We start from the raw sequence: 26,932 nt of genomic DNA, 5'->3' as shown, positions 1-26,932 counted from the left end.
CAGTCCTTGTTCCTTTTGAACCATGTCTCTTCAGATTGTGGGCCTGTGTGCAGGAGCTGTACACAGGCATGGGCAGAAGGAAGACTGGGATCTACAGGTAGTTCTCTGGGTCATTTGCAGTGAATTAACAAGGGTTTCTGACTACTAATAGCTTTAATAATAGAACCAACAAAGGTGGCTTTTCCCACATAAACTGGTATTGAAAACAAATGCCTAAGCTTAGAAGCTGAGGAACTCCTGTCCATCATTTCTAACTATATGTCTTTCGTACCTGGCTTTGGTAGGGGACGTGGATGGCGCTGTGGGTTAAACCACAGAGTCTAGAGCTTGCTGATCAGAAGGTCGGCGGTTCGAATCCCCGCGAAAGGGTGAGCTCCCGTTGCTCGGTCCCTGCTCCTGCCAACCTAGCAGTTTGAAAGCACGTCAGGTACAAGTAGATAAATAGGTACCGCTCCTGCGGGAAGGTAAACAGCGTTTCCGTGCGCTGCTCTGGTTTGCCAGAAGCAGCTTTGTCATGCTGGCCACATGAACCGGAAGCTGTACGCTGGCTCCCTCGGCCAATAAAGCGAGATGAGCACTGCAACCCTAGAGTCGTCCACGACTGGGCCTAATGGTCAGGGATCCCTTTACCTGGCTTTGGTAGGTATATCTTGGGGTTTTAGAAACAGAGAAGGTAGAATCAATGAACCTGCCCACCCCTGCTGTACAGCATTTAGAACTTTTTAAGTACTTTAATTGTGGATAATAACAATAGTATAAAAGCTGAAAAAGAAATTAATTTGGATAAATGACTCTCCGACTTTCTCTTCAGTTACTCCAAGGAGGTTCTGAGCAGCTTCTACGTTCCTTACATCTACATAAGGATTTATCTGCGTACAGCTATATTGGTTCTGGAGTGCAGTTAAAGGTGAGGGTGTTGCCTACTCATGAGGAATCTCTTTTTCTTGGTCCTTTTGAATTGTGGCATGATCAGCCATACTATGGACTCTGCGCAGCTCCAGCTGAATTTATGCATTTATGCCAATTTGGTTATCTGGTTTGGGCATAACGCTAATAGTTTAGCATTATAATGCTAATAATTTAGTATTATTAGAATAAGCCTTGAACACATGTGTTCCTCCAATCCTACTCAAGAAAGCTCACACGGAGGAATTAGAAAACTTCTGCTTTTGCTCAATTTTGGATTGACCACAAACCTGCATAAGCTGCAGTTGTTTTTACCAGTGTTGAATGGAAACAGTCCAATAGATTTAGACGAATCAAAGTGGTCACATTTCCCTCTCTTTCTTCCAATGTAGATCATGCACCAAGGCAGTTTCAGTTCCCAAACCAATCTGAAATTAATCCGGATAATCAGCTTTATTCCAAAGTGTCTATAGAGTTGTCTGACCACCACCCACTTGAGTACCTTGTCCCCAAAATGCAAATATATGAGATTGACCTAGAGTTTAACAGGGTCAAGCAATGGTTTGTTAAAATAGAGTGTCACAACTGCCTCCTTAAAACCACGGGAAGCACTCATTTAAAAGAGAGAAGGGGAGAAAAAAAATGCTGACCATCTATAGTTTGATTTTGCTTTTCTTGGATTATACCAGCATTTTGTGGCTTGAAATTCTCTACATGCCTTGTGTACATCCTTTGGTAAAATAGGCTGAAACAATTGCAATTGGTTACCCATGGCTACTAGCTATGATGGCTATGTTCTGTGTCCACTGTTGGAGGCAATATGTCTCTGGTATTCAGTGGACGCAGAACATACCAAAGGATGTAATAGGAATCACAGGTGTGGAAAATGTTTGTTGCGCTCGGGTCCTGGGCTTCCTACAGTCATCTGGCTGACCACTGTGAGAACAGAATGCTGCACTAGATGGGCCAGAAGGCTTTTTAATGTTATTAACTAAGTGGCCTTTCAGCACAGACTCCGCAGTCATTGTGGCATGTGAAATAGATTATCCGCTATAGGTTATCTACTATACAGTGGTACCTCGGGTTACATATGCTTCAGGTTACATATGCTTCAGGTTACAGACTCCACTAACTCAGAAATAGTACCTCAGGTTAAGAACTTTGCTTCAGATGAGAACAGAAATCACGCGGCAGCAGCAGCGGGAGGCCCCCTAAAGTGGTTCTTCAGGCTAAGAACAGTTTCAGGTTAAGAACAGACCTCCGGAATGAATTAAGTACGTAACCAGAGGTACCACTGTATACTGAAGACATATAGACTTCTACCTGATGATAAATTGACTCTGAGGAAGAGTCATAGCTCAAACCACACAGGACGTTTTCTGTTTTCAGAGTAAATATTGTGCAATATCTCCAGGGTTTTCTTCTTCTTTTCAACTCACCAGTGCAGAAATGTCCGCCATGATTTTTCTTGTCTAATACTGCACCATCTGTGTGCATGCAGTGGTCTTGCATCTGATTAATTTGTTGCTGCTGCTGCTTCTTTTTCAGTGTTCTATTAATGATGGTGCTGACTTCAAAGCTGTCGCTGATGCTATGAAAGTAATTGGATTTGAACCAGAGGAGGTTCAGACAGTATACAAAATTCTAGCTACCATTCTCCATTTGGTGAGTAAGGGGGCGCCATGTACACAGAGATGGATCTCTGGGCTGCTAACATGCTGAGGTGTGTGTGTTGATTTGAGGAATAATCAGGAGAGTGAGAGCGAAAGAGCACACTTTGAGTGGCATTATGACAGAGCTGCAGCTCTGGAAGAGCAGACCACTTGCTTCTCCACAAATTAAATATTTCCTGTCAGTACCAAGCAAATGTAGAGATTGCTACTCTCTCTTGTCCAAATCTCATATTGGATCTGACTGAGGTGATACCCAATGATTAAGGGATATTGCCAGACAGGAGGACATAGCCTGTGTGAAACATGGGTTGTTTCTGGGGGAGCAGATGTATCGAGCTGCTCCAGCTCGCTACCTGGCGGATATCCACTACGTGGAATACCACAGACTATTTACCGCGGCTAGGCTGAATGTTCTTGACTCGGCGGTTCTGAAGGGAAGATATGGAGGAGTCCCATATGACCAGAGATTATGCCATTGTGCGTTGGGTGAGGTAGAATCCACAGAGCACATTTTACTGACCTGTCCCTTCTACAACGATTTAAGACAGTATCTTATAACCTCATACTTACCCCAGCTCAGTCCCCGACAAAGAGGAAAGCAGACAGCATATCTGCTAAATAAGTCTTCTGGGAAAACAACTTTGTCAGTGGCTAAATTCCTTTTCCTGGCACTCAAGTGTCGGAAACGTATAACTGAATGCCTTGATGTGGGTTATCTGTGGGAGGTTTAGTACTGTGGCCCTACCTTATTTATGTATCCCTATGATGTTTTAGTTTATAATTCTGTATTGTGTTTTATTTCTAACTATCGGTCGAATAAAGGAAATTGGATCTGACTGAGGAAAGCTGTTGAATGCTTCTCAAATTTAATTGCCTGGGATGATTAGCACACTTTAGGCTTAGAATCCCTTTACTGGGGAAGGAATAGAATACTCTGTACCAGCATATACTTACTACGTGGGACTTGTCTAGCAGATAAGCCAGCAATCAAGGTTTCATTTTTAAAAGAGTTTATGACAGATGTGTCACTGTTTTGACAGAATGGCAGAAGACCTGACTCCAGCTCTGTTACTTCATACGGAGGTAGAAGTGGAGTTCCTAGAACGCTGGAGGCGAGGGCACAAATTGTTTGTTCTGCCTCCTTTGCATTTGCGTCTTGTAAATTGACTGGAATAGTAGGTTTTGGGGTTGTTGGGTTTTTTTAAGGAGATTGCAGTGGAGTGAAAGAATTGGAGCTTAAGCCTTTTCAGCAACTTGGGAGCTGATTCCTAACAAGGATCTTCATGAAGCTGCCTTTATCTGTAACAGAAAAGAGAAACCCACCAGAAAGAGAGTTAAAAGGACTTCTCATTTGGGATGGTTGAGGCGTCCAATATGCTGGGTTTGGACATCCCATTGCTCCGAAAGACAGGGAACATGTCATAAAGCTCCTCCTTCAGTTTATTCCTTGCCTTTTCAAGGACAGGCTTCTCTCTAACCTTCCCACCTTTCGTTGGATGACTTCAGGATTTCCCCTCTTATCTATCTTTGTTTTACAGTTGTTCCTAGATCTCTGTTTTTTTCTTCCATCATCTTGGTTTTTAAGGTAAAGGTAAAGGGACCCCGACCATTAGGTCCAGTCGTGGCCGACTCTGGGGTTGCGGCGCTCATCTCGCTTTATTGGCCAAGGGAGCCGGTGTACAGCTTCCGGGTCATGTGGCCAGCATGACTAAGCCGCTTCTGGCGAACCAGAGCAGCGCACGGAAACGCCGTTTACCTTCCCGCCGGAGCGGTACCTATTTATCTACTTGCACTTTGATGTGCTTTCAAACTGCTAGGTTGGCAGGAGCATGGACCGAGCAATGGGAGCTCACCCCGTCATTGGGATTCGAACCGCCAACCTTCTGATCGGCAAGTCCTAGGCTCAGTGGTTTAACCCACAGGGCCACCCGTGTCTTGGTTTTTGCTTTTGCTTTAAAAAACCCCTCCTTAAATGTGCTGTGTCTTTTGTCTTTTGCCTCTCCTTCTTTCCCCATGGCTCCGTTTAGAGAAGGCAGGCGAAACCACAAAGGAAACAGTTCAGTGTGAGAGAATAGCTAAATGTAAAAAAATCACAGGTCCCTGAGACTGAGTCTCTAGTCCAGGGGTCAGTAAACTTTTTCAGCAGGGGGCTGGTCCACTATACCTCAGATCTTGTGGGGGGCTGGACTATATTTTTTGGGGCCAGAGATCAACCAGGATCTACCAGGAACACCCCGCGATCTACCAGCTCGCGATCTACCTGTTGGACATGCCTGTATACCCTCAACACTGGGAATTTGTCAAAGCCTGCAGCTCATATCAGGCAGTTCCTTTCCCCAAAAGAAGGAATTACTGAACTCCTGGAGTCACATTCTTTTGTTTCAAATTATTTCAGTCCAGGACTTATTTCCGCATCTCTGTCTCAAGCTTTACCATAGGATGGAACTGGAGCAAGAGCTTAATGATTTAATTTAATTTAAAACAATTTTCCATTTTGTTAAATGGAAGTCACTTAAATTAGGGCCAGCATATGTCCATCCAAACATTACTGGGATTTCCCAGACATTACTGGGATTTCAAAGGTGGAATTGCCATGCAGGGGAAATTTCCCAAAAGCAGCACTTTGTTCTAGATTTAGGCAAGTCAATTGAAAAATCTTCATTTTTTGGCACAACAACTTTGGGGTTTTTCTTAAAAAAAAAAGAAAGAAGCTCGAGAAATTTGGTGTCTTCTTAACAACTTGCTCAACAACATTCGCAGTGTCCTGGTCTTTACTTTCTTTACAACAACCCTACTTGAATACAAAATAAAACAAAATGCAAATAACATTCCATGTTGGGGTGCAAAATTATAAATGTTCAATAATTTGTTTAGTACATTGTGAACTACTGTCAGTGTTTGTCGTTTTTATATCTGTTGTGCAAATATATCCATACATGGAGTCCAGATGATGAAGAACTTCCTTTGTATGCTGTTGACTTTGAAAAGTTGCTTTCTCATATGCTGCTAATGCAGATAAATTTTTTGTACTGTCGGAGGGGGAGAGTGTTCCTTTCACTATTGGAGCACCAATCTCTTTGCCACCAAAATTTGCTTTTTTAGTTCTCAAATGTCCTCAGAACCCCAGGCTTCACAGGTTGCCTGGGAGAACCCTTATGGCAGGGGTGTCCAAACTTTTTTTCAAAGAGGGCCAGATTTGATGATGTGAACATGCATGAGGGCCGACCAAAGTTGTTGACCTTTTTAGGATTTTACACCAAAGTTGTTGACCACGTGGAGGAACTGCCTGTGGCTGGATTAGGCCCCCAAAATGGACTTTGGACATACCTGCGTTATGGATGGAATTCCTTTTCATCTATTTCTGTTTCTATAGTGCAGGGTTTTCCTACCTACCCATGTGTATTTTTACGTACTGCAGCAGCTCCCTTCACCTGCCCATTCTATTCTGCAATGTTATTTTTCTGGCGTGCCACTGGGCTTGACAACCTAAAGTTGTTCTCTTTATTTCTTTTTTCTCTCTGGCTCCACTTGCAGCTGATCCAGTTTTCCTCTTGCCTTCTCTGAAGCTCTTTCCTCCTCCTGTAAGATTTTCCTTTCTTGTCCTTTTGTCTCTTTCAGCCACTGTTCCCTTTCACTTGTAAATTTCCTGGAACCTTCTTCTGACACTCCACTGTCCTGGTGCCTTTTATGGAGCCTCTGTGAGCAGCACCTGGGTAATGCTCCACACCTGCTGCTGTGCCTCCTCTGGCTCACCTGTGTCATTTTTCAAATGAGCCGGAATAATGTGGAAGGCAGCATCAGCTCCTGTGTCCTCCTGACATGCACATATAATCCAATCTCATTGCACCTTAATTAAGTCCCATAGCACTGTGATGTAACTCAATACGATCTCTGGGAGCTTTCCAGTACTGAGTTAATGTGAGTGATGGATGACCTTTGAGTAGAACAGGGGTCAGCAAACTTTTTCAGCAGGGGACCGGTCCACTGTCCCTCAGACCTTGTGGGGGGCCAGACTATATTGGGGGGGGGGGAATGAATGAATTCCTATCCCCCACAAATAACCCAGAGATGCATTTTGAACAAAAGCACACATTCGGCTCATGTAAAAACACCAGGAGGCCCCACAAATAACCCAGAGATGCATTTTAAATAAAAGGACACATTCTACTCATGTAAAAACACGCTGATTCCTGGACCGTCCACGGGCCGGATTGAGAAGGCAATTGGGCCGGATCCGGCCGCTTGGGCCTTAATTTGCCTACCGATGGAGTAGAAGAACTGAGGGCTGCATGCCTGGTATGTTTGCTGCCTTCCTGAGCAATGGGAGGTCTTAACCCAGCATATGGGGTGCCTTGTTCATCCCAAGCAGAAAGAACATTCATGGTGAGTGTCTGGTGCTTCTACCTGGTCTAAGCCACCCCAACCAGCCTACCCAATCTCAAGTCTACTCTTCCAGCGCAAGAAAGTGAAAATAGCACAAAAATGGAGGAGCCTGCCCAGCCCTCTTCCACTCCCTCCATGGAGTTGTTGTGAACAGCTTCTTAAACTGAAGTAGTGGAATTTTCAAGGATCTGATTATTGTGCGAGAGACATCTGTGAGGACAAGGAAGAAAATTAAAATTGCACATATGGGGTACGGCCCCTTGGAAAATCTAAGATGGGCTGTGTGACTTTCTAAACCAGTGTTTCCCAACTTGGGTCTCCAGCTGTTTCTGGACTACAACTCCCACCATCCCTAACTAGCAAGGCCAGAAGTCTGGGATTATGGGAATTGTAGTCCGAAAACAGCTAAATTTGGGGAAGAGAGCTAAGTTTGGGAAACACTCTTCTATTTTTATTTTTATTTTACTTATGATTTTCAGTTTTATACATTTCAATAATTTTACAATCATTTTAACATTTCAAAACCTGACTTCCCCCTCTTTCTGCGGTTCCTTAAATTTATTTTTTTATATTTTCTGCATATTCCAAATTAACTTAATTATCTCATTTATTCATCTACTTTAAATATATACTCTGCAAATATATACGTTTATAAAACTGCAGGTTGTTACAGTAATCCTGCCAATGTTCTTATCTGCTTACAGTTTATTTTTAAATATTCAATAAACCATATTCGATAAACTTATAAAAAGCTTGTTACCTTGATTTCTTATTTTTCTGGTAAGATTCGTTATTTCTGCATATTCTATAAGTTTTTGTATCCATTCTTCTTTCGTCAGGACTTAGCTGCTTCTTTCCATTTTGGGGCAAATAACATTCTTGCCACTGTAGTCGCATAAAAACAACTACTAGACTTTTAGAAGACATCTGAAGGCAGCCCTGTTTAGGGAAGCTTTTAATGTTTAATAGGTTATTGTATTTTAATATTCTGTTGGAAGTCGCCCAGAGTGGCTGGGGAAACCCAGCCAGATGGGTGGGGTATAAATACCGGTAATAAATTATTATTATTATTATTATTATTATTATTATTATTATTATTAATCAGCATAGATTGTCCTTTGTCGCGATTGGGATGCATTAAGGAAATTGCATCTGTCTGAAAGCGTTGCCTGTATCAGAAGTGGCATTTGCTGCCTAGATTCAGGGAGAATGAATGTCCTTATTTTTTCCAATCTTTCCACAGGGCAATTTGAAGTTTTCTGTGGATGGTGACATACCTGTCATTGAAAACAGCAAGTTAGTGTCTGTCATTGCTGACCTGCTATCAACCAAGGCTGACATGGTGGAGAAGGCCCTGCTTTTTCGAACTGTTGCTACTGGCCGGGACATCATTGATAAACAGCATACAGAGCAAGAAGCCACCTATGGCAGAAATGCATTTGCAAAGGTGGATTTTGATACACTCCTGCCAACTTGGAAGTTTACAGTGCTTGTCTTGTTCTGTGTCTTCATACTTTTCACCCATGCAGACATGGCCCCATAAATTGCTAGCCAGCATCTTAAGTTGTTTCCCCACACGTTTCTTTATTAGCCGTTTGCCCATTTCATCTCAAGGTGATTCTTACTTGCCATAGGGGATCAGGTGGGGTTTTTGGGAGACATCTGTTTTGAGTAGTTTTATGCGTTGGGGAGACAGGTTAGTATCCTTGGAGACTTATGGAGCCTAGAGAATGCAGAACTCTCCAGACAATATAACCAGTATACTTTGGGAAAGAGCACCAAGCAATGTCTGAGACAGAGCAACTATTTTTTCCTCAGTGGGAATTGTCCATTGGCCAGGGGTGATGGGTGAGGGGAGAACCCGTAGACTTTACCACAGATAAGAATATTGGTTTAACATGTTTAGCATCTCCAGTGTCTTGCAAATTGACATCACAGTGAAACCTAAAGCAGCTAGAGAGCAAGCTGTAGTTAACCTATGCTAGTTTCCTTAAACCTTGTTAGGATTTTGACAGCTGGTTACATATTCCCCAGTTTCCTATTAGAGTGCTACAGAAATGCATCACAAAGCTGAACACTAACGAAACCTGAGCAGCAGAAACAAAAAATGACCCTAGGTATTCTTTTGGTTTGAAGGCAATATACGAGCGCCTTTTCTGCTGGATTGTGACACACATCAATGACGTGATTGAAGTCAAGGACTACAACAGCACAGTTCATGGGAAAAACACTGTAATCGGGGTCCTTGATATCTATGGCTTTGAGATCTTTGACAATAACAGGTGAGGTGTCTTGAGAAGGTCAGGCATGTCCCTTAAATTGTTTCCAGTTGCAGAATTCATTCATTAATTCAATTTGTGTTTGCTTTAGTTTTGAACAGTTCTGTATCAATTACTGCAATGAGAAACTGCAGCAGCTCTTCATTCAGCTTGTTTTGAAGCAAGAGCAAGAGGAATATCAGCGTGAGGGAATTCCATGGAAGCATGTGAGTAGATAAGCCAGAGCGTTCCAAACTGTGTGTCACGAAACTTTAGGGTGTCAGCTGCACTGTGTAGGTGTGTCGCACAGACACTCCCCATGCTTCTCCCGAGACTGGAAATGGGTTAGTTTAACCTCCGGTTTGCTAGTAAAACTGAATTATTGTGTCATGAAACGATGCCTGTCTAAAAAGTGTGTCACCAACATGAAAAGCTTGGAAAGCTCTGAGATGAGCAGTCGGACAAAACCAACATGGATTCGAAGATGCCAGGTGTTAGCGATTCTACACCAGCAGGTAGCTATTCAAAGCTCAAAAGAGAGGGATTTAGAATGTGAAAGCCCTCCGTCGCCAGCCACGGAGAGTCGAGTACAGACCCATTCCATTCTTCAGGTTTTTAGTGGTGCTTTGAAACTGCAATAAAGCCATAGGGGAGCTGGATAAATGACCTGAAATACCAGTACAGGGGTACCTCTGGTTGTGAACGGGATCCGTTCTGGAGGCCCGTTCACAACATGAAAAGAGCGCAACCCGCAGTGGCCCATCTGTGCACACACAGGTTGTGATTCGCTGCTTCTGCGCATGTGCGTGATGTCATTTTGTGCGTCTGCGCATGTGCGAGTGGCAAAACCTGGAAGTAACCCTTTCTGGTACTTCTGCGACGCTGCGGGACGTAACCTGAAGGAATGTAACATGAAGCAAATGTGACATGAGGTATGACTGCACAGTGGTACCTTGGGTTAAGTACTTAATTTGTTCCGGAGGTCCGTACTTAACCTGAAACTGTTCTTAACCTGAAGCACCACTTTAGTTATTGGGGCTTCTTGCTGCTGCTGCGCCTCCAGAGCACGATTTCTGTTCTCATCCTGAAGCAAAGTTCTTAACCTGAGGTACTATTTCTGGCTTTAGTGGAGTCTGTAACCTGAAGCGTCTGTAACCTGAGGTACCACTGTACTGAAATTGGAAGAAATTTTGACAGAGAGCGCAACCTTTAGAGTGAAGATGCTCTGCCTTCATCTCTGGGTAAACATAAACTGGCACTTGCTCCTCTTGTTTCCCTACAATTGTGTGCTTTCAATAGAGAGAGAAAACATTCCTTCCTCAGTTGGATCGCTGTTGCAAATAACCCTGCTTGAACATTCTGCAGATTGACTACTTCAACAACCAGATCATTATTGACCTAGTGGAGCAACAGCACAAAGGAATCATTGCCATTCTGGATGATGCATGCATGAATGTCGGCAGAGTCACTGATGGGATGTTCTTGGAGGCTCTTAATACCAAACTGGGCAAACATGCTCACTTCTCCAGCAGAAAGGTACTCCTTTGTGTCTTCGCTTGACTAAATCAAGCTGGGGGGGAGGGAGTTTAAAACAAACAAACAACCTATGTCCCACTCTTTCACAGTGAGAATAATGTCCAGGTCTGAACAAAATAGCAAACCAGGTGCAGCTTGCATTGCTTCTGTTTGTCATGAAGAAAAGCAAAGAACAGTGCCTACTCCAGTGATTACACTGCTGGGTGTTGTCATGGACTGGCTGGATGCAAAGGAGATGTGGGAGGCACCAGCCAGGGAACCCCCCCCCCCCCGGGGAAGAGGGCTCAGAACCTGGGGATAGGTGGTGGAATGATGACAACTGGTCAGAGGGAGAAGGAGCAGATGGGGGGGGTCCGAAGCAGAAGAGGTAACAGGGATTAGTAAACGAGAAGAGGCTGTGGCAGAGCACAGTTCAGACTCGGAGGCAGAAACAGAATCCAGGGAGTCTTCCCCTCCTGCTGCAACCAGCTCCCTTGCTCTCTTAGAACACAAATGAAAGAAGCAAAGCAAAGTTGGGTTTTGCGCAGAGTCCTGGTGAGCCCTTCAGCTGTTTCACTGGGGCAAGACCCTCCTAGAAAGGGTTGCCTGAGACCACTAGGCCAGAGCTGTGGTTGGTTTCCTTGAATAGAGAATTAACTTCATTGGCCTCGGTTGATTTATTGGTTTGTTGCTGACCTATTCCTGCTTCCAGCCCTGACAGATGTCCACTTTATCCCCTCATATGGCATTGCCCGTGCACTTTGTAAGTCCCGTCTCAGCTCTAAGGGCCAGACACTGAGATTCTCAGAATGCAAATTCCACCTATGCAGGGTGTGCTTAGAAGAAATACACGGCACACACTGCTTAGGTAATTGACCTGTCTCTCCCCACAAGCTCTGTAGCTGACGCATAAGCATGAGAGAGCACAATTAAGGACATTCATGTGGCATAAGACCTCCAGAGAGTTCTCATCGAGGTGCTAAACCTTCAGACTTCAGATGGGAGTTCCCATAATGGAATAGTCTTTCATGTAAAAAAAAATAAAAATCTTTCCCCAAAATAAATGAAAACTAGGGTTTTGGGGGACAAGGCTAGAGCACTTTTTGGTGTAGTTTCCATTTTTATTTTAAATGGAGGAGGATGCCATTATGTAAGCCCCTCCCTGTGATCTGAAGTGGTACATTCCAGACACAGATTTCCCACCTCGGTGCTTACTGTGCCAAAGTAGCAGCAAATGGGAACTTTACTCCCAGCCAAGGGATGCAGGTGGTGCTGTGGTCTAAACCACTGAGCCTCTTGGGCTTGCCAATCGGAGGGTCGGCAGTTCGAATCCCCGTGACAGGGTGGGCGGCATTTCCATGTACGCTGGCACTCCTCACGGTCCTCCATGCACCAGAAGCGGCTTAGCCATGCTGGCCACTTGACCCAGAAAGCTGTCTGTGGACAAACGCCGGCTCCCTCGGCCTGAAAGCGAGATGAGCGCCGCAACCCCATAGTTGCCTTTGACTGCACTTAACTGCCCAGGGGTCCTTTACAGGTGTTTTTTTTTACCTTAAATGGGAACTTAAGCTAGGTTTGCTTGTTCTATTAATACAGCCATGCTTGTGTTTGTTAACAGAACAAGCAAACCTATGTCTGTATCTCCAATACCAAATTCTGTCCTGAAGACCCATTGCAGGACAGGTAACAGGTTAGGTGTATGATGCTGCTTGAGGATGAAATGTGAAGATGAATGTGACAGGCACTGACCAGACATCTGCTCATTCATCAGAGTTGCCTGTGGGGGAAGGTATAAGTCGATGCAGCAGGGCATCTTGGCCAAAAAGTTCTGCACGGCATCTGTGCGTGCCTTTCCCTTCCCTTCCCTTCAACTGTACTGGGAGGAGGAAAGGGGTGGTAGAAGCAGGTAGCAGAACAAGCTGGAGCAGTTCTGATGGTGGAAGTGATAAGGGAATTTGAGGCCATGTGGGGCCCAGGATTATGGGCATGCATGTGCAGGATGGTGGCTGTTTTAGTCGGCTTGGATGCTGTTTGTAGTTGCCTGAGGTGGACTGAAATAGGTAGAGTTGAGTTGGTGGCTTGTATGGGTACTAGATGAGGAGAGCACTTGGTGGTGGTGTTCTGTAATGGTGGTACCAACTGGAGGAGGGGACCACTTGGTATCTGCAGATCTTGGACTCGAGGGTGAGAGTAGCCTAAAAATGTAAGATCCCATGACCTGAAGTACTGCTGTGCATTGTTAAGTAAGTTTTGACATTGGAAATGTCAGTTTTGCAATGATATCCAGCAGAGGGAGCAGGAGCCTGCTCAATATTGCAGTGAAGAACTGGAGCATGAGTTTGGCAAGGCAATGATGATGTCACTCGCAGCCAATAGAGACCCGGTTTCAATTCATGTGATATTTCCTAAGCAACTAATTTCGCATGACACAGACAGCACCAGCGTTTGATTTATAGTTAAATGACTTCAAAATCCACAGGCAATGACACAAAATAGTGAGCAAGCTTTTTAATTCTCAGAACACAACAGGCTGGGTATTAAGTAAAATGGGAAGCAGGAGGGAGTGGAGAGAAAAAGCTGGCTTGATGTTGAGCCACAAAATCTGCATTTAGTCACAGTCTTAAGGTGGAGTGTAGGAGATTGCAGACTTACAGCACAGTCCTAATCATGTCTAATCAGAAGTAAGTCATTGGATTAAGCGGGGCTTACTCCCAGGTAAATGGGGTTAGGAATGCACCCTTAATTGGATTAGGCTGTGCTACTTGCTGTGGAGATTTCAGGTTGCACCTAGGGCTGATGGGACAAAGCAACAAATAATGGCAAATTCCCTCATTTTTGAAAATACAAAATGCAGCTGCTACCTAGATCTGTCTCCTGCCCTAAATGTAACATGTGGTTGGATGATAGAAAGATGACAAAACAGTGTTAACAGCTTCACCCAATTCTTGCTGGCTTCAAAATCACAGACAGCAGCCTGAATAATTTTAAGCCCAGAACAATGGTGATCCCATATTTTGGCAGTGTGCTTAAAGAAAGACAGCTCACTTGAAATGGGCCTGCAATGTGGAAAGAGAGCCTCTCACCATGCAGAGCAAATATTATTCTTAATATGCATGAATGAATACTATGCTCAAGGTAGTTAACACAATAGAACCATATTTATGTATTTGTTACTGAAATTTGTATCCTGCCCTTCCTCTCCGTAGGGTGCCCAATAAAACACTGAATTAGTTTGTACTGTAAAACACAAACTGGAAGTAAAGTAGGAGGGAGTATCTGTAGCGGTGGCTTTATGTGTTCTTTACAGAGGGTAGAATTTGCAAGATGTCAGACAGTATGGCTGCAACAGAATCAATCCCATAAAGTATAAGCAAACTATTTAGAGGAGAGGTGGTTTTCACAGATAAAAGGCTAGGTATCTGGAATTTCAGCAGAAATCGTGTTGCCGCTTAATGTTATATTCAGTACCATTAGTCTCAAGTCTTCATTAAGCTGAACCTCTTAATTCTGGCACTGCTGAAACTGAATTTCATTTGATACTTGGAGAAGGGGAGTGTGTCCAGAGCTCTCCAAATTCCAAGACAAATCGTCTGTGAAAAGAGACGGCTAGATCAGGAGACATCAGGATCAGCTAGAATCTATGATGAGTGAAACCCCTCCCCCTAACTACTGCCAAAAATTGCCTGCATGCTTTTAGAATACTTTCTGCTACGTTGAGTAATAAGATATTTTACTTTGGGGGCTTCCTTTTATTTTTACACGAAAGCTCAAGTCCTCATGACTTTGTGTGTTCCTCAACCCCTATCCACATGCTTCCTGGTGCAATCACAAACTTGCATTCATAAATGTGTTCTCCAAAACACTCTTATCGCTTCCTTAATATTTCTGGCAGTTTATTATAGTGGAAACCCAGGTTTCTCTGTATCCCGCAAATCAAAACCAATCTGGTACCTTGCTGAAAGCAGCAGCAGTGACCACAAATATTGAGGCAAGTGTTTCTGAAGAGGAAAGGACCATGTGTTTGGAAACCGTGATCTCGGAACATCACATGCTATGCTTCAGTACTCCCCGTGAAGCGTATTGGGTTTTGCGTTGGGGCAGATAAGCTCCGAGGGGCTGCTGTGCCCTACATTCTAGTGTCCTACTTTACAGACAGCAGCACACCAGATACGCAGTCAGCTTGGAGTTTTTGTTTTGTTTTGGTACGGTAAAACCCACGCAGCAGAAGAAAGCATTTTTGCTCTGCGCTAAATAGAAATCTGAGTTACATTACAGGCCTCTTCCCTCTCTTGCCCGATGAAAGGTTCCTGCTAGCTGCACAACTTTCTGCCTTTCTGGCTTGAGTTTTCTCCTTCCTCTCCTCATCCACTCTGGAGAAGATCAAGCCTGCTTCACCCATTATAATTTCCATAAATGAAGCATTTCCGCACAGAGGGACTAGAGCAGGGTTGGAGAACCTGTTGCTCTCCAGGTTTTGTAGACTACAGCTCCCACCTTTCCTGACCATTGGTTATGCTTGCTGCAGCTAATAGATGTCCAACCACATCTGGAGGGCCACAAGTTCCCCATCCCTGAAGCAGAGGGTTCTTGTGATGTGTGAGTAAGGTTGTGAACACATGTCACCCACATAGAGAGCCAGTGTGGTGTAGTGGTTAAGAGCGGTAGTCTCGTAATCTGGGGAACTGGGTTCGCGTCTCCGCTCCTCCACATGCAGCTGCTGGGTGACCTTGGGCTAGTCACACTTCTCTGAAGTCTCTCAGCCCCACTCACCTCACAGAGTGTTTGTTGTGGGGGAGGAAGGGAAAGGAGAATGTTAGCCGCTTTGAGACTCCTTAAAGGGAGTGAAAGGCGGGATATCAAATCCAAACTCCTCCTCTTCTTCTTTTTCTTTTTCTTCTTCTTCTTCTTCTTCTTCTTCTTCTTCTTCTTCTTCTTCTTCTTCTTCTACCAATCTGGTAGTTGATGCATGATAAAGCCATGCCACAGGTTGTGCTAAATGTGCCCTTTTCTGCGTGGAGTTAATCACAAGTATTTTTAAGTGGGAAAACAGCAGGCTGGAATATAAGCTCTGAGCCCTTCCTTTCACCTACTACCTTTCTCTTGAGTTCCCCCTCCCTGGGTGAGTTCTCCCCCATTTTCTGCCAGACTAACTTCTGCTCTTGGAGCTTGGCTAGAAAGAAATGCTGCCGGGAGGGAGGAGGCCGCAGGAGGAAAGTGACAGACAGGTAGAAGGTCGAGCACCCCACTGCACTTGAACTTGGTCCCACACTGTGCCCCTTTATTGCTGTCCGTTGGCGACCCAGGTCATCATCGGAATGCTCTCAGCTGCCTACATAATGTTGGCGGAATGAATCTTCAAGATCAGTTTGGATAAATCTCAGCTGCCTGCTACCATGATGAGAATGTGTCTTTTGTAGTGGGGAAGACATTGGGACACACAAGTCGCTGTCGTGAAAGCACCTAGAGGAACGAAAGAGAGAGAACCAATAGTTAGCATGCTTCTGTCAAAACCCAATCGTCAGAGCTTTCCCCTAATGTGAATGATTTACTAGATAAAGCAAAGGCCGTTTCAGTAAGACTTTTGATCTTGTAATCGCCGCCACCACGATGTGGGTTTTATTTTTGTGTTGGGAAGGCATACTATACGATCCCTTAATATATGGGAAGAGGCACACCTCATTAGATCTCAGGTTCACTCCCCTATATACCATGTTAAAGGACTGCAAGTGCCGTGTTTGGGAGATACCCAGGAGCGCAAATAAACAGTAGTGAGCTAAATGAACCAATGACTCTTAACTTTGTATATAAAACAGGGGCAAATATCCACATGCTTTATTCTTATCTAAGCAACCTTCCTGCCAACCTAGCAGTTTGAAAGCACATCAGAGTGCAAGTAGATAAATAGGTACCGCTCCGGCGGGAAGGTAAACGGCATTTCTATGCGCTGCTCTGGTTCGCCAGAAGCGGCTTAGTCATGCTGGCCACATGACCCGGCTCCCTCGGCCAATAAAACGAGCTGAGCGCCGCAACCCCAGAGTCGGTCACAACTGGACCTAATGGTCAGGGGTCCCTTTACCCTTTACCTTTAAGCAACCTCAACCTTTGGATTGGCTCTTTGGCTTTCCTCACAACTGCAGGACCATTGAAGTCACTGACGCCACTTGGCATTGACATGTGAAATGGAACAGTGTTTGATTTAGTGTGTTTTATGTTCATCTTTCTGGCATATCGCTTTGTGTTTTACAACAAGAAAGACTAAATTCTGGCCCTGTTTTCACATGAGCTAAACTACTTGGTTTTGCTTGACCATGTGAAGATTTCAGTAGCTTCACTTGGTTGCTATATCCTGTGAAAACAGACTTTTTGTAAGTTTCCTATCCGTTCACTTGGTGATGCCCTACAGTTTGCCTATGTATTTGGTTAGATCATCGCACGAAAGAGGAGTGAACAGATGGCAGTGGAGACCCACGGTTCTTCATTCTCTGCAAGTTTCTGTCGTTATAAAGGAACAGTATCACTGAGTCTATAAGAAAAGGTTGCCTTGACTTACAGATTGTCTGTCTATAAATAAATACCTTATATAACAATAGAATTCGGAAAGACATTCCATTGCTAAACCTGTATGTGAAGCAGTAGTTGAGCACACTGAGAAGCAGCTGTGCAAAGCAGTCAGATGCTTCAGCAATATTGACTTCTTAACCATTTGTTTTTAAGCTCTGTGCTATGGACAAAAACCTGGAATTTGACAGAGACTTTCGGATTAAACACTACGCTGGAGACGTTATGTAAGTGTGGTTCCTACACTTGCTTTCTTAGTATCTGTTAACACCTCCTCAGAAACACTTTTGCAGTCGCACACTGCTGCTTCTCCACTCATATCGCACTATAGCCCGAGGTAGCCTTTCTCTTCTTTTGCTTTTTGCAAAGTCTAAGGAAATGTTTGTATATGTTTTGCTTTTCGATAGTTTTTTGGCGCTGCTGCTGTGCTATGCCACTCATAGCTTCCCATGACTGGTCTGTGAGGCGGTCTTGCATTATTCCTCTGCGTAGCCACAAAACCACTATTCAACCTCCCTTGACAAGGGTGTTAAATAAATAAGTTAGTTAGTTAGTTAGGCTGTTTAATTTATCTTATTGTACTTGAACACATGTTTTCCTGGGCACCTTGTTAATTTCTTTCAAACACAAAAGCTAAATCTTTCCATAATCCCAGAAGCCATTTGTTTCACTGTTCTCCCTCAAGAATTTGCTTCTTGGCATATTTAATGTGTTGCTGCATCTGTACAATTTTAATGTAGCAACACACACATGAAAGTGTGGAATTTCTGGAGGAAATGTTAATGTAAGGGAAACATGAATAGAAATGTGGGACGAGAGGAGTGACCAGTGGTTGGGTATGATGGGAGTTAATAGCCCAACAATACTCAAAGGACCACTGGGTTAAAGTGTTTCACCGTATAACCCCAGTAATATTTACAAAAGCCCTGCAAGGCAGGTCAGTGCTATCTCTGTATTGCTGTCTTGAGAGCCCTGTTGAGCTATTTTATAAGATCTACATTTTAAAAATCATAGGCTTGGACGTGGACTGAGGTCAAGATAATGGGTGTGGGTGTGTGGGTATGTGTTTAAGGTTGTCTAGTTAAGTCCACAGCTGAGATGAGATTTGCGCCAGAGTCTTCCCACCTCACTGTTCCTGCCCTTAGGTGTCTCATTCCAATAACTCTCCACTTCAAAATGGATCTTCTTAAATAACACTGTTATGCTGGTGAAGCAAACTTGGTTTTTTCTGATTTCAGATAGGGCAGCAACTACTGTTAATAAATTGGCACGTATTTTTAAACTAGAAAATACGCACAGCTTTGGTTTGGTCTGGTTTTTATGTGTCTGTTTCAAGAAGTTCTGTTTTGTTATTTGGATTATATAGATAACATTTGATAAAAAATACGCATGGCTTTAATTGCTAGCTAAATTCGGCCAATCATATAGTGTCCTTGGTGAGAGGAGAAGAACAAATGTGAGCTTTCACAACTAGTACACCTTCTCTCCAGTAGTCAGTCATCATGTCACTTGTGTATGAAGTATATTTTGTTAGCTTCTGATTTAGCCCACTGGAAGTCTACCAGGGAAGAGAGAACCCCTAGTGCTGTTAATTTTCTGCTTGGTAAAATGTGTGGTGCCACAGTACTGATAACCATGTGTTGTTGAGACTGCTGTGACCCGTTCCAGACACTGTAACTCGTGTCTCTGCAGTAGGAGGCAGCAATCTTTCTGAACACCAAGTTACTGGAAACTGCAGGAGGAGAGGGTGCTCTTTTGCACTTGGGTCCTGTTTGTGGACTTCCCATAGCAATCTGGCTTGCCACTATGAAAACAGGACACTGAAACTACATTGGCTCAGTCCAGCAAGCTCTTCTTATGTACTAAATGCCTCTCCCTTTCAGTGGCCAATTGTTACTTTTGTCACTTGAGGTTCACTGAAATTAATTCTCTCTCTCTTTCTCTCTCATTTACCAGCTACTCAGTCACAGGATTCATAGATAAAAACAAGGATACTTTATTTCAAGATTTCAAGCGCCTGATGTACAACAGGTAAGGAGTCAAGCTTCAGACATGTAAAAGGGTAATACTGGGAAATAAATTCATAACGAATTTTTAAAAATGTTTAAAAGTACTCCCCCCCCAAAAAAAAACAGAGTCCTTTTCGTTGAGGTTAATTCAGATGGAAATTCCCGTGTGTCAAAAAAAAGGTTATTTATGTATGCCACTACTGTGGCCTGTGTTTTTGTTAGCCCCAAAATGGAAAATGAGCGAGGTCCCAACTAAAGAAGAATGGCAACTTAAACTGATGAAATATGTGCAGCTTGTGGACCTAACAGATAGAATAAGACAGCAAGAAGAACATATGTTTAGAGAAGATTGGAAAATGTTTATTGAATGTATTGGGGGGGAAATTGTGTACACTTGAAAGCGTTGGCAGCATTAAGATAAATACAACAGTGTAAACAAGTTTTGATGGATGTAATAATAATGGAATACTAAATGGTTTAGTTTATGTAAAATATGCAGGGATTTATGATATGCAAAATGAACCATGGAAAGAGAAGAAGGGAAGTCATCAACATTTTAAGGTTGCTTAAATGAATAGTTCAAATGGTAAAACAGAAAATTTAATAAAAGTTATACAAAGAAAGGAGTCAAGCTTCAGCTATTTGTATGTCTCTTCACTACAGCTGACCAAATATTACTGACCTTTCTACTCTTTTTTCCCCTGGCTTTGTAGCTCCAATCCCGTACTGAGAAAGATGTGGCCAGAAGGCAAGTTGAGCATCACAGAAGTGACCAAGCGACCACTGACCGCTGCTACCCTTTTCAAGAACTCAATGATTGCTTTAGTGGACAACCTGGCGTCAAAGGTAATAATGGGTTTCGGTTTAAGGCAGGGGTGGGGAACCTTAGACTCAGGGCTAAATGGGACCTCCAGGCACTCTCCATAGGACATACCCCCTCACCAGCCCTGTGCTGCAACTTCCTTGAGTGACTTAGCTGAAATTCTTGCACTGTCATCATGCCTGGATATTGAAACCTCATGACTTTTCGTGTGGCTGGAATGTAGCTTACTGTTCAAAAAAGAGTTACATACTTCTCCTGTGTCCGCTCTTCCCTTTGCCCCAACTCACAATTCACGAGTAGCCTTGGCAAAGTGGCTCTCATGATGGAAAAGGGTCCCAGCACCTGGTCTAATGTCAGTTTTTTTTCATCTACCCTGTTTCCCCAAAAGTAAGACAATCCCCCCAATATAAGACCTACTTCCAGTTTTGCCTCTCGCTGTAATATAAGGCCTCCCCCGAATATAAGGCCTCCCCGATAATAAGGCCACCCTGGAATATAAGGCCCCCGAAACTACCGTAAGACATTGTACAGTATACAGGTAATAAATTTCCTTTTTTTATTTTTTTAGTTCAACAATAAATGTGTACCGTATTCTTCTTCATGGAAAAATAAGACATCCCCATAAAATAAGACCTAGCGCATCTTTGGGAGCAAAAATTAATATAAGACACTGACTTATTTTTGGGGAAACAGGGTATGTAGGATTTCATTATTAAAAATACTAGGCTTCCAAACAACAGCAGCAGCACAGAATTCCTACAGCATGTTCTATGTTCAGAGGGTTAGATAGTGCTTATTGCAACCCTCCTGCCAACACTGAAGAAAGTTGATGATTTTTTTTAAAGATGAGAAAGCAGAGGTTGATAGGCTAGCTGACCCAGGACTTGAACTGGGCTCTGATGTTTTCCAGAGGTATAATTTCTAAAGATGGGTGATGGGTGCAAAGCTTGCCACGAAACCACTCTGATCTGAAAGCATGAACCTTTAGTCTAATACGTGGTAGAATTGGTTAACTGGTCAGTCTGGGGTTTGTATATGACTAGTGGTGTGCTATGATTGGTTGCAGACTTAGCTGGTATTTTTATGTTCCGTTGCTGCATGAGCAGAATGAGAAAGGCGGCAGATTTCATGAGCTCTCTGATGACATTAGTGGCAGTCAAGTGACCTGCAGCCATTCTTTTGCTATCTTAGCTTTACACCAGTAGGGGAGTCAGGACTTGCCCAGGGGTAATGTAGATAGAATCTGCAACAAGCTGGCCATTCCTTCTGATTGCCCCCTCCCTGTGCTTCTGGAGACGCCCATTTCCTCAGTCTTAGGCTGGTTTAGTTACAGCAGCATAGGATTTACATCGACAATGTTAAAGGTAAAGGTAAAGGGACCCCTGACCATTAGGTCCAGTCATGGCCGACTCTGGGGTTGCGGCGCTCATCTCACTTTCTTGGCCGAGGGAGCCGGTGTACAGCTTCCGGGTCATGTGGCCAGCATGACTAAGCCGCTTCTGGCGAACCAGAGCAGCGCACGGAAACGCCGTTTACCTTCCCGCTGGAGCGGTACCTATTTTTATACTTGCACTGTGTGCTTTCGAACTGCTAGGTTGGCAGGAGCAGGGACCGAGCAACAGGAGCTCACCCTGTCGTGGGGATTCGAACCGCCAACCTTCTGATTAGCAAGCCCTAGGCTCAGTGGTTTAGACCACAGCGCCACCCGTGTCCCACACCGACAATGTTACGATGCTGTAAATTTCCTACACGATCATAACCTGGGCTTATGTTGGCATAGAGGACTTAATAGCAATCCAGCCCTTGTCTGGTCAGCATAACTTGAGGACAGAATACTACTAGCAGCCAACTTTATCCCATGCTAGCAAAGATCTTGGCAAAGGGCTCTGTAAGCCACTTGTGCCTTGAACCCCCAGCAAGAATAGCGCCAGAGGGTTCCTCAGAAACAGACAAGCTTCAAAAACAAAGCATGTAAGGAAAAAGCTCTGCTGCTATTCATACAGGATTGGTGCCTGTATCTAAGCTCACATGAGAACGGGTCAGTGCAGCGCCTCTTGAGGTTTATTTCAGTTTATTTCTCCATCCTTTTTTTTTTTTTTACTGACTTGAACCTTCTTTTGCATTATGGGCATTAATCACATGATGGGTAGACAGTGCTCTGTGTGAGGCAAAATTATTGAAGCTTTAAAATCTTAATTTAAAAGGCGAAGCAGTAAAGAGACCCAGGGAGAAGGTACAAACAAAATGCATTAGGAGGTCCCATGGGGGTTTCTTCCTGCAGAGTGTGTAGCAAAGGTTCTGTCTTGATCATTCAAAAGTTTTATGTGCAATCTTTTCCTTAATGAAGAAGGACTGCTGAGTTCTTCAGAGCAGCAACGTGGACATTAAAGTCTGACTCTTTGGCAGCCATTAAGAGCTTTACAGCTGTCAAACCAATATGTTAAATAAATGGGTTATAATGGTTGCATTAAATTTTCTTTTATGAGGGAAGCATAATATTGTGTGCTAAACAGCTGACAAAATGTGCTGTTCAAAAACTGTCCAGTGTTGAATAGCATTAACTTCATTGTTGTCTTTATTTTATTTTTGTAAGATTACATTTGTAATGCACTATATATCTATATCTATACAGTGGTGCCCCGCAAGACGAATGCCTCGCAAGACGAAAAACTCGCTAGACGAAAGGGTTTTCAGTTTTTCGAGGTGCTTCGCAAGACAAATTTCCCTATGGGCTTGCTTCACAAGACGAAAACGTCTTGCGGATTTGCTTCCTTTTTCGTAAAACCGTTAATACCCGGGCAATCCGCGCTCCGCAAGACGAATAAATTGCAAGACGAAGCAACTCGCGGAATGAATTAATTTCGTCTTGTGAGGCACCACTGTATCTGTATCTATATCTATATCATCTATATCTCGCTTCTCCAAAAAAACTTGCTGTGGTTGCTAATATGCTGTCTATATACCAAATTAAGAATGTTGGTGCTTACCTGTAAAGACTTAAACAACTTTGGACTAGCTGAATCCTTCAATAGTATAGACCTAACTGGTCACTAAATATTCAGCCAAGGTACTCCTGGTTGTTTCACAACCAACAGTGATCCATCTTGCAACAACCCAGAGGAGGATCTTTTCTGTTGTGACACCCAGCCTATGGAACAACCCTCCAAGATAATGCAAGTGCCTGCCTGCTTGCTAAGAACTTACCAATTATCCTACTTTTATATCATTTTGCATAAAAATCTTAAAGCAATTCACAATAAAACATTAAAAGTACAACACGAATGTATTAAGGCCAGTGTATTGAGTTTATCTGGACTTGATTGCTGCTGTATTTGTTGCTTTGTTGTAGTTCTAATGTTTCCAAGCACAATTCAAAGTGTTGGTGCTGACCTTTAAAGCCTGTATACCCGAAGGAGCGTCTCCACCCCCATCATTCAGCCCAGACACTGAGATCCAGTGCCGAGGGTCTTCTGGCAGTTCCCTCATTGCGTGAAGTAAGGTTACAGGGAACCAGACAGAGGGCCTTCTCAGTAGTGGCACCCACTCTGTGGAACACCCTCCCTTCAGATGTGTAGGAAACAAGTAGCTATCTTCTCTTTAAAAGACATCTGAAGGCAACCCTGTTCAGGGAAATTTTTAATATTTAACGCTGTATTGTTTTTAATACTTGATTGGGAGCCGCCCAGAGTGGCTGGGGAAACTCAGCCAGATGGGGGGGGGATATAAATAATAATAATAATAATAATAATAATTATTATTATTATTATTATTATTATTTATTTTCTAATGTCTTATTATGAACTGCTTTGAGATTTTTATGAAAGGTGAATAAAAAGTAATTTAAATAAAGAGAAAACTGTTTAATAATAATTTAGAAGCCTGCTGATCTTGTTAATGGTCTCCTCTCGGTACCTCTGATTCTGGCCAAATATTTTTGCTTAGATTCTCCATCTGACCTTCAGACTTTCCCCTTTTCCATTCAAATCAGTGGAGCATGTAATACAGTCAAGAGTCTTCGGTCATGGAGCCATTGGCAGAGTGTCTTATTATTCAGACCATAGAAGAGTCCTGATTCACAAGCTCTTCTGTTGGGTGGGGGGATTACCACCCAGGCCAATTAGTGCTCAGAGACTTATTTAACAATTTGACTGATTACCCTGCAGTTCCTTCCTTAAACTAGAGATTGGGGATGGTGCACAAACTAAATCCCCACCTAAATTGTTGTCAACTACTCCGCGAATATTTGGCCTGTAAATTAGCCTGTTCAATTTTTGGAATAAATGCACTAAATTTTGCTCTGACTCTCCAGGTTCAGGATCTAATGTGTCAGTTATGGCATGCCAATTAACTGCCTGTATAGATCTCAGATTTTTTGTAGCACTTAACCTCAGTCCATTTGTCTGTAGGGATTTGCTTCTTGCCCTATATTCCTTTTGGGTAAGGTGGGCAAATATTCTCCTCCTTTCTAAAATGTCGTTTTGTGACTCACTAACAGTAAGAATGACGAGCCATCCCACTCAGTGGATGAAGGAATAAGACTGCATTAGAATGTTAATAACCAAGATATCAGTAGGTATGTAAAAGCATCCATTTAGGAGCATTTATTAGAAAGGATGAGGGACGCAGGTGGCGCTGTGGGTTAAAGCCTCAGCGCCTAGGGCTTGCCGATCGAAAGGTCGGCGGTTCGAATCCCTGCAGCGGGGTGCGCTCCCGCTGCTCGGTCCCAGCGCCTGCCAACCTAGCAGTTCGAAAGCACCTCCGGGTGCAAGTAGATAAATAGGGACCGCTTACCAGCGGGAAGGTAAACGGCGTTTCCGTGTGCGGCTCTGGCTCTGGCTCTGGCTCTGGCTCTGGCCAGAGCAGCGACGTCACGCTGGCCACGTGACCCGGAAGTGTCTCCGGACAGCGCTGGCCCCTGGCCTCTTAAGTGAGATGGGCGCACAACCCCAGAGTCTGTCAAGACTGGCCCGTACGGGCAGGGGTATCTTTACCTTTACCTTTATTAGAAAGGATATACCCCAAAGCCTTCACTCTACCTTTATTTATTGTTATATCAGGATCAAAAGAATATCTGGGCACCATAAAAGCTAAATGTACTCCCCCCCCCTTCCCTGTCATATTAAGGGGTTTGTATGCTCTCATTTCTTGTCAAGCAGATCTTGTAAGTCAGGAAATAAAAGACAAGAGGTGTTTCCCATGCACCTTTTTAAAAATACTATCTTTGGACTGATTTATGCTCCTGCCATGTGTAATGGAGTGTGGCTGATAAATACTAAATCCTTAGAGTTGCCTCTTGAGGCTTTGGGCTTCTTTCAAAAGATCACCAGGGGTCTTTCCTTAATGTTCCTTTCACTGACAGCTGTAGTGAGTGATGGACCATTGTGAGACTTGGTTTTTTTTAATCTCTGGGGACCCCTCTCGTTTGTTTCTTAATCTCTCATTTGCTGGCCGAACCTGCTCCCTTCTTCTTCCTCCTTGTGGTTCCATTTGTTTCCACTGCAAATGAGCTTTGTCAGTGTACTTAATTCCATCACTTAATAAACCAGGCATCTAGTTGAAATGCATCTTCTCTTAACCTCGGCCAGCATGAAATGTGTAGCATGTCGTTTGTCAAACACTTGCCATAGCAAACCTCTGAATGCTTTTTAAAAAAATAAATAAAAATTGTTGAAGCAACCCTTAATACAATCATTTCCAGGCAATGCTTACTTTTTCATTTGGATAACTTGGCCTTCCCCAAGTTAGCAACTTACAGATGCTGTTGGATTCCAGCACCCATCAGCCCAACTGGCATGGCCAGTGCTCAGGGCTGATGGGAGTTGCAGTCTAAAACACCTGGAGGACATCAGGTTGGGGTAATAATAATATTATAATAATTTTTTATTTATATCCCACCCATCTGGCTGGGTTTCCCCAGCCACTCTGGGCGGCCCCCAACAGAAAATTAAAAGCACAATAAAATGTCAAATGTTAAACATTTCCCTAAACAGATGCCTTCAGATGTCTTCTAAAAGTCTAGTAGTTGTTTTTCTCTTTGACATCTGGTGGAAGGGCGTTCCACAGGGTGGGAGCCACTACCAAGAAGGCCCTCTGCCTGATTCCCTGTAACCTCATTCTCGCAGGGAGGGAACCGCCAGAAGGCCCTCGGAGCTGGACCTCAGTGTCCGGGCTGAACGATGGGGTGGAGACGCTCCTTCAGGTATACTGGGCCGAGGTCATTTAGGGCTTTAAAGGTCAACACCAACACTTTGAATTGTGGTTAGCCCTAACCATGTTTAGGACCAACATGGAGGAAGAGGAGCATGCAATTCTCTGGCTTGTTTTCTTTGCAACGATTATCCGATTTGGAGTATTACATTTGCACTGCCCTGCCCTTGCGCCTTGGCTCTTAGCACTAAAATTGTTGTGTTCCTCACTGCCTCCCACTAGGAACCATACTATGTCCGCTGCATTAAGCCTAATGACAAAAAGTCGCCACAGCTGTTTGATGAGGAGCGTTGCAGGCATCAGGTGGAATACCTTGGACTCCTGGAAAACGTCAGGGTCCGAAGAGCAGGTTTCGCCTATCGTCAAACATATGAGAAATTCCTTCACAGGTAAGGAAAGATAAAACTGACTAGCCTTCAGATGTTTGGGGACCATCTAGAGGCTTGGCAGAAATGACTGAAATGTATCGTGTTGAGTGGTACTGGCTTTATATACCCCCTGCTTTATTTTGGAGAATAAACTAACTTGTATAGGGATTTATTTCTTTCTTTCAAAAAAATTTTACAAAGTAATAATCATAAATAAATAAGAATAAAAATG

At 43.6% G+C, this 26,932-nt stretch overlaps 1 protein-coding gene across 3 annotated transcripts in view; it reads left to right on the top strand.

The window, feature by feature from the left end:
- Positions 1–26,932, top strand: part of MYO1D (myosin ID) — a 176,849-nt gene that overhangs the window by 41,561 nt on the left and 108,356 nt on the right. For all 3 annotated transcript variants that reach the window (XR_013832410.1, XM_079949361.1, XM_079949362.1), the window contains exons 6-15: positions 812–907; positions 2,455–2,571; positions 8,206–8,409; positions 9,099–9,244; positions 9,333–9,447; positions 10,586–10,756; positions 17,450–17,520; positions 19,250–19,324; positions 20,016–20,148; positions 26,555–26,721. Coding sequence is in view for 2 of the 3 variants with exons in the window: in XM_079949361.1 (XP_079805487.1) it covers positions 812–907; positions 2,455–2,571; positions 8,206–8,409; positions 9,099–9,244; positions 9,333–9,447; positions 10,586–10,756; positions 17,450–17,520; positions 19,250–19,324; positions 20,016–20,148; positions 26,555–26,721 (1,295 nt within the window). In the remaining variant the exon portion in view is untranslated. The remainder of the gene's footprint in view (positions 1–811; positions 908–2,454; positions 2,572–8,205; positions 8,410–9,098; positions 9,245–9,332; positions 9,448–10,585; positions 10,757–17,449; positions 17,521–19,249; positions 19,325–20,015; positions 20,149–26,554; positions 26,722–26,932) is intronic.

This window comes from Podarcis cretensis (genome assembly GCF_951804945.1).
Source record: "Podarcis cretensis genome assembly, chromosome: 13".
In the NCBI taxonomy this organism is placed as follows: domain Eukaryota; kingdom Metazoa; phylum Chordata; class Lepidosauria; order Squamata; family Lacertidae; genus Podarcis; species Podarcis cretensis.
The sequence above is the reverse complement of the archived record's forward strand: the minus strand, read 5'-3'. Positions and strand labels throughout refer to the sequence as shown.